At 43.5% G+C, this 19,413-nt stretch overlaps 1 protein-coding gene across 1 annotated transcript in view; it reads right to left on the bottom strand.

The window, feature by feature from the left end:
• ADCY8 (adenylate cyclase 8) overlaps window positions 1-19,413 on the bottom strand; it is a 229,587-nt gene that overhangs the window by 123,384 nt on the left and 86,790 nt on the right. The window contains exons 4-5 of the mRNA XM_055545749.1: window positions 18,499-18,610; window positions 6,156-6,283 (exon numbers count right to left, since the gene is read on the bottom strand). Coding sequence (XP_055401724.1) covers window positions 6,156-6,283; window positions 18,499-18,610 — 240 coding nt within the window. The remainder of the gene's footprint in view (window positions 1-6,155; window positions 6,284-18,498; window positions 18,611-19,413) is intronic.

The following is a 19,413-nucleotide window of genomic DNA, read 5'->3' as shown; positions in this document are numbered from 1 at the left end:
GTGTGCGTGCGTAGTCACGTAAATGTGCCCGACTCTTTGTGAGCCCTTGGACTGTAGCCCGCCAGGCTCCTCTGCCCATGGGGATTCTCCAGGCAAGAATACTGGAGTGGGTTGTCACGCCCTTCTCCAGGGGATCTTCCCAACCCAGGGATCGAACTCAGGTCTCCCGCATTGCTGGCAGATTCTTTACCGTCTGAGCCACCAGGGAAGCCTAGAACCCTGTCCAAATGCTTAGAGTATTATCAATTGACAAGGGAAGTTTACTGTAATGATAAAAATTTGATTTAAACTTCTAGGTCACATATGGTGTCTTGAGGGACTCTTGGGGTCTTAGCTTTGGAGGATTATAACCCTTCCCTATTTCACTACTGCTCTATTTAAGGTCTTTACTCCTCTTTCCTGTACTGTTATAAAAATATCTCCCAACCAGTTTCCTTCCCCTTGGACTCTGTTTTCTCTCATCCAGAGTCAACTGGAGAGAGTTACCCATCTCCATGGTTACCCTCCTCAAGCGCCGATCGGAACATGACACTTCCCCTCTTCAAGTGTCAGAGACTTCCCATCTCCTGAGGGATAAAACCTGGTGTATCTCAAAAGGTCACCAACTATCTGTGTACTAACTCCACAGACTGAATTTAGAATTATAGTGACTGTGAAGCCTGCTTCAAATCCTTCACACACACACACACACACACACATACACATACATATGCACAAACATACCCATGAACACATATGCATAGACATAGAAGTGCACACACACTCATGCATATTCACATATCTCACAAAGACACATACACACCATACGTATACACATACATACACACATATACACACCACATATACATATGCAGCACACATGTACATATATACAATACATATGAAAGAAAGTGAAGTTGCTCAGTCATGTCCAACTCTTTGCAACCCATGGACTGTAGTCTACCAGGCTCCTCCATCCATGGAATTTTCCAGTCAAGAGTACTGGAGTGGGTTGCATACATAAGCATATATACACATGCACACACATATGCACACATGTGGTTTCTGCCATTCTTAACTACCAGGGTAACCTTCTTCATAGCCTTGTGTTTTCTTAAAGGTACTTAAAGTTTACTTGGCTGCACTGGGTCTTAGTGGTGCTACCCAGGCTTAGTTGCCCCAAGACATGTGGTATCCTCCCGGACCAGGGATCAAACCCACGTCCCACGAATTGCAAGGTGGATTCTTTATCACTGGGCCACCAGGGAAGACCCATGACTTTATTTTTAGGAAAAAAACCTTTGGATCTCAGTGAAAAAGACCACTGTGGAGATATGTAGATGGGGAAACCATTCCCTTATGCTTTTACTTCTGACAGTCTTGACTGTTTCCTTGGGAAGCCTTCTGGTGTTCTGAGTAGCAGCTCATCCCAGCTTTCCAGATTCCAGCTCTCTGTTCCCACTAGTGTGTGATGGAAGGAGAATCCCTATAACATATTTGGATTGATCAGTGAATAAAGGTTCAGGGCCATTTTGAGTGTTGGTTTGCCATTTGTGCAGGAGTTATAAATCTCACCCAAACATGGACATGACTGAAGCTGCTGGGGTCCGGATGCCATCTCACCATCAGAGCACCAGCCCCTCATTGTCAGTCTGTACTCTGGGGACTGGTGTTGGGATTCCGACTTCTTGAGGGAATGCCAAAAAGGGGGACAAAGAGAAACCCTGACAAGGCGGGGGTAGTACCTCAATAGGGATCCATCTCTGATGACAAATATACAGGGTGGCCATCAAGCCTGGGGACACCAGTCAATAAATGGCTTATCGACATTATAACATATGCAAATACTGTTAAGTATGGTTCCAGACTTGATGGCTTCTTTGGAGTTTTCCAGTTGGAACAAGTGCCTTTGGGGCTGAATACAAAGTTGCATTATGTCTAAGTGGTGGTTGGTTAAGATTTTTGACTTTTTGGTAAAGCTATAGAACTGAGCGACTTCACTTTCACTTTTCACTTTCATGCATCGGAGAAGGAAATGGCAACCCACTCCAGTGTTCTTGCCTGGAGAATCCCAGGGATGGGGGAGCCTGGTGGGCTGCCATGTATGGGGTCACACAGAGTCGGACACGACTGAAGCGACTTAGCAGCAGCAGCAGTATAGAACTGGAATTTTCTTCTCCACGCATGGAGGTGCAAATATTGTCTGATGGTCATTCCTCAGAGTGCAATACTTGACAGGGGTGGAAACTCTACAAGTCTGAGCCAATTGTAACTCAGGTTTGCCTAATTCTAGAGCTTGTGTATATTTCTCTGCACCATGCTTTGTTGGTAACCGGAAGAATTCATGCTGGACCTCAAGTCACCTACATTATAATCAAGGAGTTGTTTGAGTATTAATAGACTCTGACTCATGCAGTTAAAAAACATCTTCCTGAATTGTCTTGTTCTAAAGGAAGTAAAAGCTGTACTTAATAAACTAACAAGAGAAAGTCCTTGAATCGCTTCAACCCCTCCAAATCTCAGTGTCCCACTCCAAAGCTTCAGAAAGGACACTTTAAATTGGTTAAAATGGTCAGGAGGGATAAGATCCTCTCCAGAAAGATAAATGGTAATGTTCTGAGAATCTTAAAGCATTTTGAAAATCAGTGTTCATTTCTTCTGCAATGTCATTTCTGCAGCATATCTTCTGCTGAAGTTCAAGTTAGAAACTCCAAAAAAAGCCTGTGAATGAATGGATAAAGAGAATATTCTTTCTTTCTGTTTTTCCTTCCCCCTCCTTTCTTTCCTTTCATCCCTCCTTTCTTTCTCCCTTTCTCTCTCTCTCTACACAGACACACAGAAACACTGGAATATTATTCAGGTTTAAAAATGAAGAAAATCTTGCCATTTGCAATAACATGGATGAATGTGGAGGGTATTATACTCAGTGAAATAAGCCAGAAAGAGAAAGACAAGTCCATTTATATGTGGACTGTTTTTTTTTTTTGTTGTTGTTTTTTTTAAAAAGCCATACCAATAGACACAGAGTAGAAAGGTGGTTGTCCGGAGTTAGGGATGAGGTAGAGAACAGGGTAAATGTTGTAAAAATACTCATTATAAGATGACTAGGTTCTGAGGTTCTAATGTAAATGTGACGACTATAGTTAACGATACTTATTGTATATTTGAAATTTGCTGAGAGTAGGTCTTAAGCATTCTCATAAAAAAAGACTACTATGTGAAGTGATGGATGTGTTCATTAACTTCATTGTGATCACCATTTAAAAATGTTTAGGTAGGTCTTCCCTGGCGCTCCAGTAGTTGAGAGTCTGCCTGCCAGTGCAGGGTACATGGGTTAGAGCCTTGGTTTGGGAACCAAGGTCCCACATGCTGTGGAGCACATACCACAACTACTGTAGCTTGCGTGCCCTGCAGCCCAGCCTCCTCAGTAAGAGAAGCCGCCACAATGAGAAGCCAGCGCACAAAAACCAGAGAAAGCCCATGCGCAGCAGTGAAGAGCCCACGAGCCTCAACACAGACTCAGTGGCTCTTAATTTTATTGATCAATTTAATCTTAACACAAATTTAAAGAAAGAGAGAAAGACAGAAACTCAGTGGAAGGTTTGCTACTTAAACTTGATTTTGATAAGTCATGGTTGATAATTCATAAACTTGCAGAGGCCTCAGAGCTGGTCTAGTCCAACTTCCTCATTTCATAGACAACCAATCCAAGGAACATCGCTACTGGGCAGCCATAGACAAGAGAAGGACCCCGGAGAGACCCGTTCAATACTGTATTTCCAGGGACTTAGCACAGTATCTGACACATGGTAGAACTGAACAAATTATTTGTTGACTGACCTACCGACTGACAGACAGAGTAGAGTTCACAGACCTTATAAGCTGCAGAGCTGGTATGAGACACTGGGTCTTCTGGGTTTCAGGCCCACTGCCTCCCTTGAAACCAGTCAACACATTATTACAATTCAACCTAGTTTTCAGGGCAAGACTCTCAAGCATCTGGATTAATAGCTGAGAAGCATCTGTAGCCTTTCCTATCTATGAAAGGCTGATCAAAGGAAACCCTGGTGGGAAGTGGTGGACTCCTTTCTCTATCCCTTTTGGAAGAAACATCTCCAGTCTCTCTCCATCAGCCTACCTGGTCTTAGGGTTCGTGAGGGTGGGGTTTTTCATTATATATGCATGTGTGCTAAATTGCTTCAGTTGTGTTCAACTCTTTGTGACCCTTTGGATTGTAGACCACCAGGCTCCTCTATCCATGGGATTATGCAGGTAAGAATACTGGCATGGGCTGCCATTTCCTCCTCTAGATCTTCTCCACCCAGGATCAAACCCACATCTCCTACATTGGCTGGCGGATTCCTTACTACTGAGCCCAGGGAAGCCCTCTCACCGTACACCTCATGGCAAAGCACCTCACTGCTTTGACCAGGCCCTGGTCACAGGTTGGTTCCAGAGGTGGGACCCTGAAGGCCTGCCCAGGGGGCACACTTGCCCACCCAGAGTGTGATGTCGGTCTCAGTCTTGAAATGACCAGGGTTGCTTCAGTGGGACAGGATCGTATTTAGGAAAAGTGCTTCTATGCCCTCTTCTTAATTATGGGACTTCCCAGCCTTTCCCAATGTCAATAGTCTCTGCCTGAAACCTGAATAAAGTCAGGGATCTGTCAGCAAGTAGAAAGGTCAAGCACAAGGTGTTGGTCACGGCCAGGTCCTATTTTAATAGAGAGGGAGCCTCCAACTCCTGAGGCTCCTCCTGCCTGCACCTGGTCTTGGGAACCAGCAGGCAAGCTGAGCCTACAGTGGAGGGTGTGCATGGGGGTGCAGATTGCTGTCTTTGCTGACTTTAATCTAGACTAACACTCCCAAGCATCACATGCATACCAGGTAGATGATATGACCAAGGTGTGAGTTCACAAGGAGAGCCTTCCAGTCTGTTTTCAACAACTCTCTTCTTCTCTTAATAGACGAGGCACAAGCCATGGAGATTTCTGCCCATGGGTCCTCTCTTTACTGCCTTTGCTGTGGTTGTGGGAGGATGTGATGCTTGGAGGATCTGCAAACATTTTGGAACCTTGAAGGGAGCTTTGACAACACTGAGCTTTTATCACACAGCCACAGACAGTCTAGTTCTAAAGTCCTTGCCCTCAATAACTCATCCCCCTTTGATTAAACCTCTATTTGTCAGACATACTGACCAAAGCCAAGAGCACTTGTCACACACCCATGAAGACACCCCTGGCTGCCCTTCCTGTTGACCTTAGGATAAAATGAAAGTGAAAGTTACTCAGTCGTGTCCGATTCTTTGTTAATTCTCCAGGCCACAATACTGGTGTGGGTAGCCGGTCCCTTCTACAAGGGACCTTCCCAACCCAGGGATCGAACCTAGGTCTTCAGCATTGCAGGCGAGTTCCTCACCAGCTGAACCACCAGAGAAGCCCAACAATACTGGAGTGGTAACTTATGCCTTCTCCAGTGGATCTTCCCAACCCAGGAAAGGAACCGGGTTCTCCTGCATTGCAGGCAGATTCTTTACCAGCTGAGCTACTGCGGCCCCTTAACATGATTGAGAAGGCTCTGCAGGTTCTGGCTGATCCCAGGGTGCAGCCTGCCTGTCACCACATTCCAGTCGAGACCTCACCAACTGCCATGGCAGCACATCCCAAACTCTGCACATGGCCATCTATCCTCCAAGCTCTCCATTCCACCTCCAGGATCTAATGTCTTACTTTTCAGGAAACAGCTTAGACATCTGTACACTGTAAAGTCTTCTCCAGCACCCCAGATTGCACAAACTGTTGGTTTTCTATCGTCCCCAACCACCCTGGTTTGATTCATCTCAGAGCATATTGTACTGTGTTGAAATTGTCTATGCATTATCTCTCCCTGAAGGTAAGCATTACATTCATCATGTTCCTTGCTGTATCCCCAGAAGAACATTAGTTATACCAATTTGTTGAACAAATAATGAAAGGGAAGTATAACTAGAACACAATGAAACTAGCAGGTTTATTGGTTTTATGGGAGAACTAACAGGCATAAATCTTCTTGAAATAAGTCAAAGAGCTCCACCTTGCAACATACACATGACTGAGCGCAAAGGATAGATAGGGTGCTTTTGGTCTTTTCCATCAAGCTCACCAAAGGCCTGGGATTAGGGAGAAGATCTCAAGTTACCTGATAGTTTTGATCATGCTGAGGCCCATTTCAACACAGCAGTGGGCGTGGTCCTGGCGGGGCTCAGGAAGTCCTGAAACGCAGTAGTAGCAGTCCCCCAGGATTTTAATACGAAGGCAGTGATGCTCCTGAAAGGCATAATGTGGGAAAGGGTTGAGTCAGCAGACAGGTAAGTGCTTCCGAAAGGCTTGGGAAAGAGGGGAGCTGGGTCAAAAGGTCTGCACCTTGAGATGAGGGGTCCTACTTTTGTAGGGGATGTTTGAAGGAATCAGGGGCAGAATGGAGTCATGGAAAAATGGTGGATTTTGAGCCTGACAGATACACAGTCATATCCTGGCTCTAATCTTAATACCTACTGTGTGGAACGACCTGGCAGAGTGGGCATTCAACATGGGTATTCAGTGTTCCCCTACGAGTCCTGCTCCCACATGATTTGGTAGTTTTTTTTTCTTTTTTTTGTTAGCTCAAAACAAGCACTTAAATATATAAATTACTTAGGAGATACCAGCTATTTCAACTCTATATAAAGTTCTTTCCCAGCTAGGGTACTGGCACCTTAATAAGAGGGGCTGACTATGTCTAATACATACTTCCATTCATTTATTAATTCATATGCTTGTTCATTGATAAAATCATCAGTTGAGCACCATCTATCACAAAGTAACCATTGTCCCTGACACAAAGGTGATTAATAATAGCCCCTAGTGTGCACCAGGAATTTCCCTGGTGGCTCAGTGGTAAAGAATCTGTCTGCCAAAGCAGGAAACTTGGGTTTGATCACTGGGTCAGGAAGATCCCCCAGAGGAGGGCATGGCAACCCACTCCAGTATTCTTGCCTGGAGAATCCCATGGACAGAGGAGCCTGGTGGGCTATAGTCCATGGGGTCGCAAAGAGTCAGACATGACTTAGCAAACTAAAGAACAACAACAATATGCATCATATACTAAACGGAATGAATCTCACAAGAACCTTGAGGTAGGTACAATTTTTATCCTCATCACTTCACCAGTGAGAAGCAGGACACAGCTGTTTGGTGGATTCACATTCTTGAAGATACGATTCTTACAAAGTTTCAAAGAGCAACAAGCATCTAGGAAATGGTGCATCCTTTCATACTGAATCAGAATAGGCTGGATCTTGCAGATTTTACAGGAAAGAGAACCTGGGACAATATAGCACTGGGGCAAAGAATGCTGGCAGAGGAGCTCCACTGCTAGAGATCAAATCCTAGACACCCCCCTCCCCACCTCACCTTTGCTGTGTATCTCTAGGTAAATTACGTAACCTCTGAGCCTCTGTTGCCTCATCTATAAAAAGACGATAAGGAAGACTAGGACCTCAGGGATGTCCCCGGTCATTGCGTGGTTGAGACTCTGCACTTCCAGTGCAAGGGGCGTGGGTTCAATCCCTGGTTGGGGAACTAAGATTCCACAGGCCATGTGGTCAACAAGTTTAAAAACAAATAAAATAAAATTGGGTCTTTAGAAAAAAAAAATAGGACCTCACTGTGTGACTGTAAAGATGAAGGAAGATGATGTGCATGAAGGCTTAGTATAAGATCGAGCAGATACAGCACTAAAAACACTGCCCGTCTCTGTGCTGCTCCTCTGTCCATGGGATTCTCCAGGCAAGAATACTGGAGTGGGTTGCCATGCCCTCCTCCGGGGGATCTTCCCGACCCAGGGATCAAACCCAAGTTTCCTGCTTTGGCAGACAGATTCTTTACCACTGAGCCACCAGGGAATTCACTGCCCGTCTCTGTGCTGGGGGCTAGGACTCCTGTCCTAGTTCTTTCACATTCTATCTGCCACCACGGCAGAGTCCCTCTAGATCTCCCTGGGCTAGATGTCTGGGACTCAGTGACCTGTGAGGTGTTCTCTAGATTTGAAGCCCTAGGAGCCTATGAGTCTGTGGCTTTGTGGGTGAGCAGCTCTCCTTGGGAAACCAGAGTCCAAGGGCAGGAGGAGGGGAACTGCAGACACAGAGGGGCCTGCTGAGATGCCAGAAGCACACCGATGCCCTGGTACTGCAGGCTACAAAGCACCATGCTGGCTTCCTAAGCTGAAGAGGGGTTGGGACATCATGTTTGAGTAACGAGTGAAATCACTCACCCAATAAAAATACAAATACCAGACAGGGAAAAGAGAATCAGAACTGGCTCTGGCGTTTCCCTCTCTGCATCAGATCTCCAGGGTCTTGCCAACCTTCCCAAACAGGCACAGATGTGATCTTCAGAATGCTGATAGCAGGCATAGCATCCCATAGTTATTTTTAGGAGCATGTAGCTTCTATCTATTGGCAGTTTCAGTGCCACTAAATTTGCAAGACAGCACAAAGGGAAGCTCAAGACCTTCACTTGTTTCTTCTAACACACTCTAGACTGTAATGGCCAGAATAGAACTAGATACTGGTCACTGGTTCTGGCAGTTTCTAGATTTGTGGAGTCCATGGGACAGTTACATAATATATATATATTATATATATATATAATATATATATATTATATATATATATAAACAACCAGAGGGCCCAAGGGACTGCACCAAGGTTCAATTTTGTGTTTTGCCAAGGAAGTATGAAAAATGTCCATCAACATACAAAAATAACAACCCAACTATCCCACTATTCCCATCACTTTATAAAATAAAAGGCATTTTTAGCTCACTTCACTCTGTATAATAGGTTCTAGGTTCATCCACCTCATCAGAACTAACTCAAATGCATTCATCTTTATGGCTGAGTAATACTCCATTGTGTATATGTACCACAACTCCTTTATCCATTCATCTGTCAGTGGACATCTAGGTGGCTTCCATGTCCAGCTATTGTAAATAGTGCTGCATTGAACAATGGGATACGTGTATCTTTTTCAACTCTGGTTTCCTCAGGGTATATGCTTAGGAGTGGGATTGCTGGGTCATATGGTGGTTTTATCCCTAGTCTTTTAAGGAGTCTCCATACTGTCTTCCATAGTGACTGTATCAATTTACATTCCCACCAACACTGCAAGAGTGTTCCCTTTTCTCCACACCCTCTCCAGCATTTATTGTTTGTAGACTTTTTGATGATGGCCATTCTGAGTGGTGTCAGGTGATATCTCATTGTGGTTTTGATTTGCATTTCTCTAATAATGAGTGATGCTTAGCATCTTTTCATGTGTTTGTTAGCCATCTGTATGTCTTTTTTGGAGAAATGTTTGTTTAGGTCTTTCCCCCACTTTGTGATTGGGCTGTTTGTTTTTCTAGCATTGAGTTGTATGAGCTGCTTGTATATTTTGGAAATTAATCCCTTGTCAGTTGTTTCATTTGCTATTATTTTCTCATTCTGAGGGTTCTTTTCACCTTGCTTATAGTTTCCTTTGCTGCGCAAAAGCTTTTAAGTTTAATCAGGTCCCACTTGTTTACTTTTGTTTTCATTTCCATTACTGTAGGAGGTGGGTCGTAGAGGATCTTGCTATGAAGTGAGTCAGAAAGAGAAAGATAAATATCGTATTCTAATGCACAAATATGGAATATAGAAAAGTGGTACTGAAGAATTTATTTACAGGGCAGCAATGGAGAAACAGACAGAGAGAATAGACTTATGGACATGGGAAGAGGGGAGGAGAGGGTGAGATGTAAGAAAAGAGTAACATGGAAACTTACTTTACCATATATAAAATAGATAGCCAACAAGAATTTGCTGTATGACTCAGGAAACTCAAACAGGGGCTCTGTACCAACCTAGAGGGGTGGGATGGGGAGGGAGATGGAGGGAGGTTCAAAAGGGAGGGGATATATGTTTATCTATGGCTGATTCACATTGAGGTTTGATAGAAAACAAGGCAATTATCCTTCAATAAATAAATAAATAAATAAAAATAAATAAATAAAATTGTGAAGGTCATCAAAAAGAAGGAATGAGAAGCTGTCATATCCTCAAGGAGTCTAAAGGAGACATGAGAATTAATATAGTATCCTGGTTAAAAACTGAGGCAATATGAATGAAGAATGGACTGTCATTAATAATAATCTATCAAATTTGTTCATTAATCTCAACGAGTGTATCATACTAGTGTAAGATTTTCATAATAGGGGAAACTTGCATGTAGGACATATTGGAACTCTGTACTATTTCACAATTTTTTTCTATAAAGATAAAACTGTTTTAAAATAAAAACTACATTCAACTTTTTTAAGAAAAAAAAGGAAAAGGCATTTTTAATACTGAAAAAGTAAAAAGACACATGCTTGGAATAAAGAAAATCTTTTGGCACTAAATGAAATTAACGATAAAAACTCACATATGTAGATATACATGCAATTGCTGTACATATATATACTGTATATATTGCTATATATATGTGTGTGTGTGTGTGGTATACATATAGATATGCACACTACAGAAATGTGAGTTTTCATGTACATATATATCTCTCGTAGTGGCCACAAGTTAAAATTTGTTTGCTAAGGAGCAAATCCCTTGCTCTTATTTTGAGTGAGAACACTGAGGCTGGGAGGCTGTGACTGGTGACATCAGTCGGGCACCCTTCATGTGCGAATGGTCTTTGGGCGGAGCTTGCAGTGACTGAGGCCATTGTGACCTGGTGCAGTGCAGACATCCGCCTCCCTGTTGACCACGGGAGGAGGGAGGGGAAGTGTGGAGCAGAGAAAACTTTGGTCTAAGAATCAGACCTCCATTCTAGTCAAATTTACCAGCTGTCTGACCTTCGATAAGTCATTGAAGCCACTGATATGCAGGTTTCAATTGGCCATATATGACTCCAGTCAAAATGATCCGTTTGTCCTCAACAAATAACAAAGCAAGCATGGCCGTCGACTAGCAATGACAATGATAGCTAGCATCTGAAGATGGTCTTCTCCACATTCGACACCACACCTTATCTTTTCTCCTCTGAGTATCACAACAGCCTTGAACACAGCAGAGTGTGTTTTTAGATATGAAAATTTCAGCATACAACAGATGGAAAACTTCCTGTGCCACAGGGCAGCTGGCTAAAAATAATGATATGGACTATAAATGATATTCAACAGCCCCAAATCAGTGATTTTTCCATGAAGACAGAGGTGAAAGCATTTTGGAAAAACTTAGGGAAAGGGAGTTCTATTTATTAAGCACATACTACGTGCCAGGCTATGTGCTGAAGGCATCACATTGACTTTGTTTAGTCTTTAAGACCACATTCCGAGCCACGTGTCACTTCACAGGTGGCTTACGGAAATGAAGGTCATCCAGCAAGTCAGAGGCAGAGTGGAATTCACAGCATCTCTGTTTGACTTTGGGGCTCCATGCTCTCTTTAGAAAAATACAGAAATTGTGGCAGAGTCTAGAATGATAGATTTCCTGACAAAATGTGTTTTGGAAGGAGACACGTAAAACAGTTTATTACCTTTTGGATCAGACAGAGAACAATGTGGTGACGATGTTTGAAGGGTCCATTTTCCTTCTAAACAAAAGGTGAAGCTGACAGCTTCTTGAAAAATTGTGGTCCCCCAATAAATACCATTTGTGTATATATATGTGGCTATATATGTGGCTCAGACAGTAAAGAATCTGCCTACAATGCAGGAGATCCGGGTTCAATCCCTGGGTAGGGAAGATCCCCTGGAGAAGGAAATGGCAACCCACTCCAATATTGCCTGGAAAACCCCATGGACAGAGGAGCTGGAGGACTACAGTCCCTGAGGTCACAGAGTCAGACACAACTGAGTGACTAACCTTTTCACATAAATATAATAATAATTTGTGTATATATATATATATATAAATAAACAAGGAGATAGTGAGGGGCAGGAAGGCCTGGAGTGCGGCAGTCCATGCGGTTGCATAAAATCAGACACAACTTAGCAACTGAACAACAGCATATAAATATAAACACAAATATGAAAGGGCCTGTCTTCTCATCTGTCAAGTTCTGTCAATTTTGCAGACACATTCTTCTGATCAATTCCTGTGAGCTGTCAGATGATCTGACAGTAATATCCAAGCAACTTCTTTTTTATTTACCAGAAACTGCTTTGAAAAATTCACATTAAAAAAGCCAGGTTGCTTTGAAAAAAAGATGTAGAAAAACAAAAAATAAAGTAGGGTGAGAGTCTTGTAAATTTTATTCAGTTAGTCCTAATATAATACTTTTCTTCTCATCTTGATGGCTTTGATATGATAAAAATCTTGGGGGAAAAATCCAGAGAATTTATGAAACTATATATGTATATAACATCGAGGAGACACAGGTACCAAATTATCAAAGACGGTTATATCACTGGGGAGGGGTAAGATTATAAGGATGCATACCTTCTATATGGTTTCTTTTTTAAAAAATTAAAAATTTTTTTGGCCACATTGCACAGCATATAGGATCTCAGTTCCCTAACCAGGGATCAAACCTATGCCCCCTGCCTTGGAAGCAGGGAGTCCTAACCACTGGACCTCGAGGGGTTCCATGTGTTGTCTCTATCTTTGATGTTTGAATTTACATAATGGACAAGTAGGGCTTTAGTAATCAGAAAAAAAAAAAAAAAACATGAAAAGGAAAAAGACTCTCAGAACAAGAACATTAGTGCCATGAATGCACTTTAAAAAGTTGTATTAGAAAATCATGGCAATTTTTATGGTACTTTATCTAACTGCAACTATACAAATTAACACATGAATATATTGCCCTAGTAAAAATAAAGCTGTAGATAAGTCTCTTTGAGTAGTCTCTCCCCCTCAGACACACCACACGCTAGAAACCTGGTCCCCTTTCCCCTCTTGAGAGACTGCTGTGCATTCATACATACATTTCTATATTTCTATGTATGCACTATTTTTCATGTTCTTTAGCTACAAATTGATCGATTTTGTTGTTCAGTTGTTAAGTCATGTCCAACTCTTTTAGACCCATGGAGTGTAGCATGCCAGGACTCCCTGTCCTCTATCTCCTGGACTTTTCTCAGATTTGTGTGCATTGAGTTAGTGATGCTGTCTAACCATCTCATCCTCTGCCACCTCCTTCTCCTCCTACCTTCAATCTTTCCCAACATCAGGGTCTTTTCCAATGAGTCAGCTCTTCACATCATGTTCATGAGGTTCTTTGCATCACTGTTCATGGGTTCTCACAGCAAGAATACTGGAGTGGTTTGCCATTCCCTCCTCCAGTGGACCATGTTTTGTCAGAACTCTTAACTATGACTTATCCACCTTGGGTGGTCCTGTATGGCATGGCTCATAGCTTCATTGAGTTACGCAAGGTCCTTTGCCATGACAAAGCTGTGATCCGTGGCGAGGAAACTGATCATACCATGTTTATAGATTTAAGATGTGTTTTTTCACGCAAAAACTTGTCTTGAAATTTCATGTTTGGTACAGAAATGGCTATCTCATTCTTTAAAATCTATTGATAAGCTTTCCATAGTGTTGGAATAGTTTCTTTTTTAAGATATTATTTTTGATGTGGACAATTTACCATACTGCTTTTGTTGTTTACGTCCTGGTTTTTTGGCCCTGAGGTATATGGGATCTTAGTTCCCCTCACCAGGGGTCGAATCCATGCCCCCCACATTGGAGGGTGAAGTCTTAACCCCTGGACCACCAGGGAAACCCCAGAATTGTTCCTTGCAACAATAATTTAGGTTGCTTCCCATTTTGTCAGGAATCTGAAACAAGGTTTAAGATGTAACGATGTTGCTTTAAATTTACAATTTTAAAGCCTTGATAAGAGCATACATATCACTCCTAGTTTGGAAGGGAGAGGGGTAGTTATGGACTATTTTTTTTTTTTTAAAGATCAAAGATCAAAAGTTACTAGAGTTTGCCAAGGACACTAGAAAGAGTCAAAAACATTCTGCTTTGAGCAGCCTGAACCACAAGGGCGCTGAGGAACTCAGTCACATTAAGAGGATCTTTAATAGAAAGCTTTGAAGTTTTTGCCTGTATCTTAACGATGCAGTGGATAAATGGGCAGCTGCAGTAGATGGTATTTACACGGGAAGTGGGTTCTGTCAGATGTATGACATAAAACTAAGCAAAGAATTATGGCACAGCAGGGAGAGGTCATTATAAAGCCACAGAATTTTGATATTAAAAGATACGAGAAAAGGCAAGTCTAATCCTCTTTTACACAGAAGCAAAATCTGTGACCCACTTGGTTAAGTGATTTGCCCGAGGTTGGGAGGCAAAAGCATTTCAAGTAGGTTTTCTCATTCCAAGGTGAGCTGAATTGTTTCCACTGGCAGGATTTCTCAAGCTTTTTCACGAAAGTCCCCTAGAGTAGAAGATACTGATGCTCCTGGGGTAGGTGGGTGGGTGAAAATGGGGTTGGGGTAGAATGGGAATTACTGAGTACTTTTGGGTGTGCTGAGAACTTATTTTGAGCCAGACTTTGTGTTGTTTCATTTATCCTTCATTACTATTCTGATAGGAAACTGAGATTCAGAGAGGTGATTTGTAGTTAATTGAAGTCCAGCCCATAGCTGTCCATCCAGTAGTCACAAACGGATGTGAGAGTTGAACCATAAAGAAAGCTGAGCACTGAAGAATTGATGCTTTTGAATTTTGGTGCTGAAGAAGACTCTTGAGAGTACTTTGGACTGCAAGGAGATCAAACCAGTCAATCCTAAAGGAAATCAACCCTGAATATTCATTGGAAGGACTGATTCTGAAGTTGAAGCTCCAATACTTTGGGTACCTGATGCAAAGAGCCAACTCACTGGAAAAGACCCTGATGCTGGGAAAGATTGGAGGCAGGAGGAGAAGGGGGTGACAGAGGATGAGATGGTTAAACTGAATCACTAACTCAATGGACATGAATTCGAGCAAAACTCTGGGAGATAGTGGAGGACAGAGGAGCCTGGCGGGCTGCAGCCCATGGTGTTGCAGAGGGTCGGACACAACTGAGACCTAACTTTCGGAGTCATCCAGCATGAGTAACAGTACATCTCTGACATCTCGCTCCATCCCTAAAATGCCTGGGGCATTGCTGGGTGGTCAGAAGCCAGCACCTGGCCTCAGGTGGCCTGAATCACAGATGCACCACCTACCAGGGGTCCCGGGCAGATTATTTTACTTCTTTGAGTCTCGGTCATTTGTTCTACAAAACGGGAACAATAAAAAAACTTCCCTTATAGATTTTTGTAAGAGCTGCCTAACTGTAAGTTAGGTAATCCAGGGCAAATACATCGAGTAACACAGAATGTACACGGGGCAGTTTATGAATGTTTAATATGCTCGAAATTAATCATTTTACTCCATCATCTATCTGGATTTATTTTTATATTCATTAAAAAAAAATCTTTCAATAAGATTCAAGCTCCAGAAGGACTATAGCTTCCTGCAGCCTAGGGACTCACTGGGCTGTGCACGCCCATCTCACCTCTCCCCAACTATGTACAGTGTGAAAGTCTGTAATGTCTGACTCTCTGCAACCACATGGACTGTAACCCACCAAGCTCCTCTGTCCATGGGATTCTCCAGGCAAGAATACTGGAGTGGGTTAGCCATTCCCTTCTACAGGGGATCTTCCTGACCCAGGGATAGAACCCAGGTCTCCTGCAATGCAGGAAGATTCTTTACCGTCTGAGCCACGAGAGAAGCCCCAGTGAACAGTGTAGCTAGGGCAAAAAGCCGAGGCTACAAGGCCAAGTCCACATTCCTTAAATGTCGCGCTGTGCCCTCCAGACTTGTGTCTGCTTTCCTCTTTAAGCTCACTCCTCACTGCAGTCTCCCATGCCCTTTACGCTCCAGCAATCTTGAGCTCCTTATAGCTCTCCAAACAAGCAGCACACTTCCGCATTTTCACACTTGCCTGCCTTTGCCCTGGCTCAGCCTGGAAGGTGCTTTGTCATCTAATCTGATGCTGGCAAAGCTCCTGCTCTTTCTCAGACCCCGTCTGCATATGGCCTCTTCTCCTGATGCTGCCCAACCACCCCTCTCCTCACCCCAAGCACTGACTGTCCCTTTCTTCATCCACCAGGACTTCTGTGCCCACTGCCTGTACCGCACTGCCCTGCAAAGTTGGTGGACTTGTTTCTTCCTTAGTGGAGTCTGAGGACAGGGGCTGATTCTGTCTTACCACAGCCTCACACGGTTCCTGGCACATAAGGAGTGTTGACTGAACAACTTGGATTGCATCTTTCATAGCAATCCTTTATCTGGGTCAATGGGGATTACTGTGACACCAGAAACTGACCTTGATCGTATCTTTCAGTTCTCTTTGGAGGGCCATTTTTGTTCTTCTCAGCACCTCTGGGCAGAAATATTTAGAACCAGAGTATAAAGTAGAAGAACTACGTGTAACTGGCACCAACCACCCTTGAAGCAGCAATAAAGAGAAATGGTGTACATTCTCCCCTACCTTCAAATAGCCAGCCCTTCAGGTTAACCTGATCCTTCTTCTGGGAGGGGACCTCAGTTTCCACCTCTTCTTCTGCTCCTGTCAGCCTCTCCTACTTAGTAGCTGTCCAATAGCTGCAGGTTACAATGCAGGGTCCTTGGCCAATCCTTGCTTATTTTTCTAGCCTCCCCTCTACCCCTTTCAGCAATGCTAAATAGCTTCTGGTTCTTCACACATACAGCATCTTTATTTTTGTTCTCTCCTCTGCATACATTGACCTTTCCTGTTTTATTTACCTTCTAATTAGTGTACAATTTTTATACAATAAAATTTACCATTTTGATAAATGTGTACAATCACACTCACATACAGAACAACCAGATCACCCCACAAATCACCTCACCCTGTGCTTCTCTGCATAGAACGACCCTATGCTTCTGTGCATGGGACAACAGAGGATGAGATGGTTGGATGGCATCACCAACTCGATGGACATGAGTTTGAACAAGCTCCGGGAGTTGGTGACGGACAGGGAAGCCTGGCATGCTGCAGTCCATGGGGTCGCAAAGAGTTATACACAACTGAGCGACTGAACTGAACTGATGCTTCTGTGCAATACATCCACTCCCTCCATCCCTTATCCTAACTGGCAATGACTTATCCCTTTTCTTTCCCTGTAATTTTTGCCTTCTCTAGACTGTCTTACAAATGGAACCACCAAGTGTCTAATCTTCTGTGGCCTGGCTTCTTTCACTTGTCATATTGCACTGGAGATTCACAGATGCTGTTACATGTACTGGTGGTTTATTCCTTGTTACTGCTGAATAGTATTCTGCTGTATTTGTCTTCTCCTTTGAAAGATCCAGCCTAAGAATCAGTTTCTCCCAGAAGTCTTCTCTGATCCAAGGGTTATACGTTGTTTCTATGTTCCCATGGGATTCTAGACTTTCTTTCATCAGAGTGCATAGTACACTGTACACTGATGACCTCTTTAGGTATCCCCAACAAGACTCAGCTCTAAGAAGGCAGAAAATGTGTGTCAGTCCTTCCCATATTCCTAACACAACACCTAATAGAGGCTCAGATGCAAGGATGAATGGATCTCTGTTGGAGTGAAGTGAGCTTAAAATAGGACATTTTTGATACTCTAATAATGATATGGGCTTCCCTGGTGGCTCAGACAGCAGAGAATCTTCCTGCACTGCAGGAGACCCAGGTTCAATCCATGGGTCGGGCCTGGAGAAGGGAATGGCAACCCACTCTAGTATTCTTGCCTGGAGAATTCCATGGACAGAGGAGCCTGGTGGGCTACAGTCCATGGGGTCGCAAAACAATGATATGGTCTCATTCCACTCTCACAGCAGCCTGCGAAACTGGCACTACTATACATCCTTTACAAAGCAAGTCAAGTCATGCTAATCTGAATCCAAAACCTGGGCTAAAATACAGTGTGCCAAAGACATTCCTCTGTGATCTGAGTGGCTTGAGGACTTGAAATCTGTGTTTTGGTGGCAAATGTTCATATTCTTTAACCTGTTCTCTATTTTCGCTCTGGTCAAGCCCGCAGCAATAGAAAGGTAGTGTCCTGTTGGCTAAAACCCAAACTCTTAGGTCAAACAAAATGGTGGTGGGACTGGCCAGTAGCTCACCGGTCCTTGAGAAGAGGCTAATTCATTCCAGACGGCTGGGGTTGGCGGGGAAACTGCAGGCAGTCGGCTCTGCGTGAAGCAGCGCTGACACTGCATCTGACGGGAGCCCGGCCACAGGCGGAGGCAGATGGAGACAGATTTAAAAGGACTTTGGTTTAATTGTCACTCAACCAGCTGCCTCTCAGCTGGGAAAATTCATCTGACAAACCGTAAATAACTAACATCAGTCCCCAGAATGCACAACGGTCAGGGGTCCAGGTCTGGGGTCAGGATGCAGAACGGTAATGACATTGGTGATGAAGACCGAGTCCCCTTTTCCCCTAATTCTGCATGCAGTCCGTCACTCCTGCAAAGACGAGGAGGGAATTAAATTCAACTCACATGGGCCAGTCGATCAAATCTGGCAAAGAGCTCGTTGAGCATTCTGACCAGCTCCTGAGCAGACAAGGTCGTAGAGAGGTTGGTAAATCCTTTAACATCTGCAAAAAGAATACTAGACAACAGGGAAGGGATGGGGAGGGGGAAGAGAGTACATTAATACTTGAATCCATCTTGGGAGAAACATCCCCATTCAAACAAACCAACTGTGGCCTAAGATGGTAGCTCTCCTTGCCAGGGGAGTCTCGAGGTATACCTCAGTGTTTACCAAACATTTCAGCGGACAGTCCACCCAGGGGTTCAGGAAGGACAAGATGGCAAGGGAAAGCCCTTCTTCCTGTGCAGGACTGTGGAGTGCTGGTAATGCGAACAACCCAAAAGGGGAAGTTTTCAGTAGTGAAGTGAAAGTCACTCACTTGTGTCCAACTCTTTGCAACCCCCTGGAATCCTCCAGGCCAGAATACTGGAGTGGGTAGCCTTTCCTTTCTCCAGGGGATCTTCCCAACTCAGGGATCGAACCCTGGTCTCCTGCATTGCAGGTGGATTCTTTATCAACTTAGCTATGAGAGAAGCCCTGGAATAGATCAATGTATTGTGGAAAACAAAATGAAGCCTTATGAATTATCCTTGCAAATGCAGATGTCATGAACACAGAGCATAATGGACACAGGGACAAAAGAATGCAAAACCACATTATGTCCAGTCCAATGACATAGGCTCTATCCCAAATTTCAGGCATATAGAGTTACAATGTTTTTTAAAAATTGTGGAAATAAGTAGCAAGCCTGGGAGACCTTGGGCAGAATAATAATGACTTCTATGAAATGCATATTTACTAAGAATTTCAGTTAGCTGAGGTCTTAGCCTACGCATATTGCTTGGTGGAAGGGAAGGGGTAGTCCTTGAAAGTCTTATCAA

Source organism: Bubalus kerabau, chromosome 14 (genome assembly GCF_029407905.1).
Source record: "Bubalus kerabau isolate K-KA32 ecotype Philippines breed swamp buffalo chromosome 14, PCC_UOA_SB_1v2, whole genome shotgun sequence".
Lineage (NCBI taxonomy): Eukaryota > Metazoa > Chordata > Mammalia > Artiodactyla > Bovidae > Bubalus > Bubalus kerabau.
Note: the sequence above shows the minus strand (reverse complement) of the source record. Positions and strands in the feature narration are given on the sequence as shown.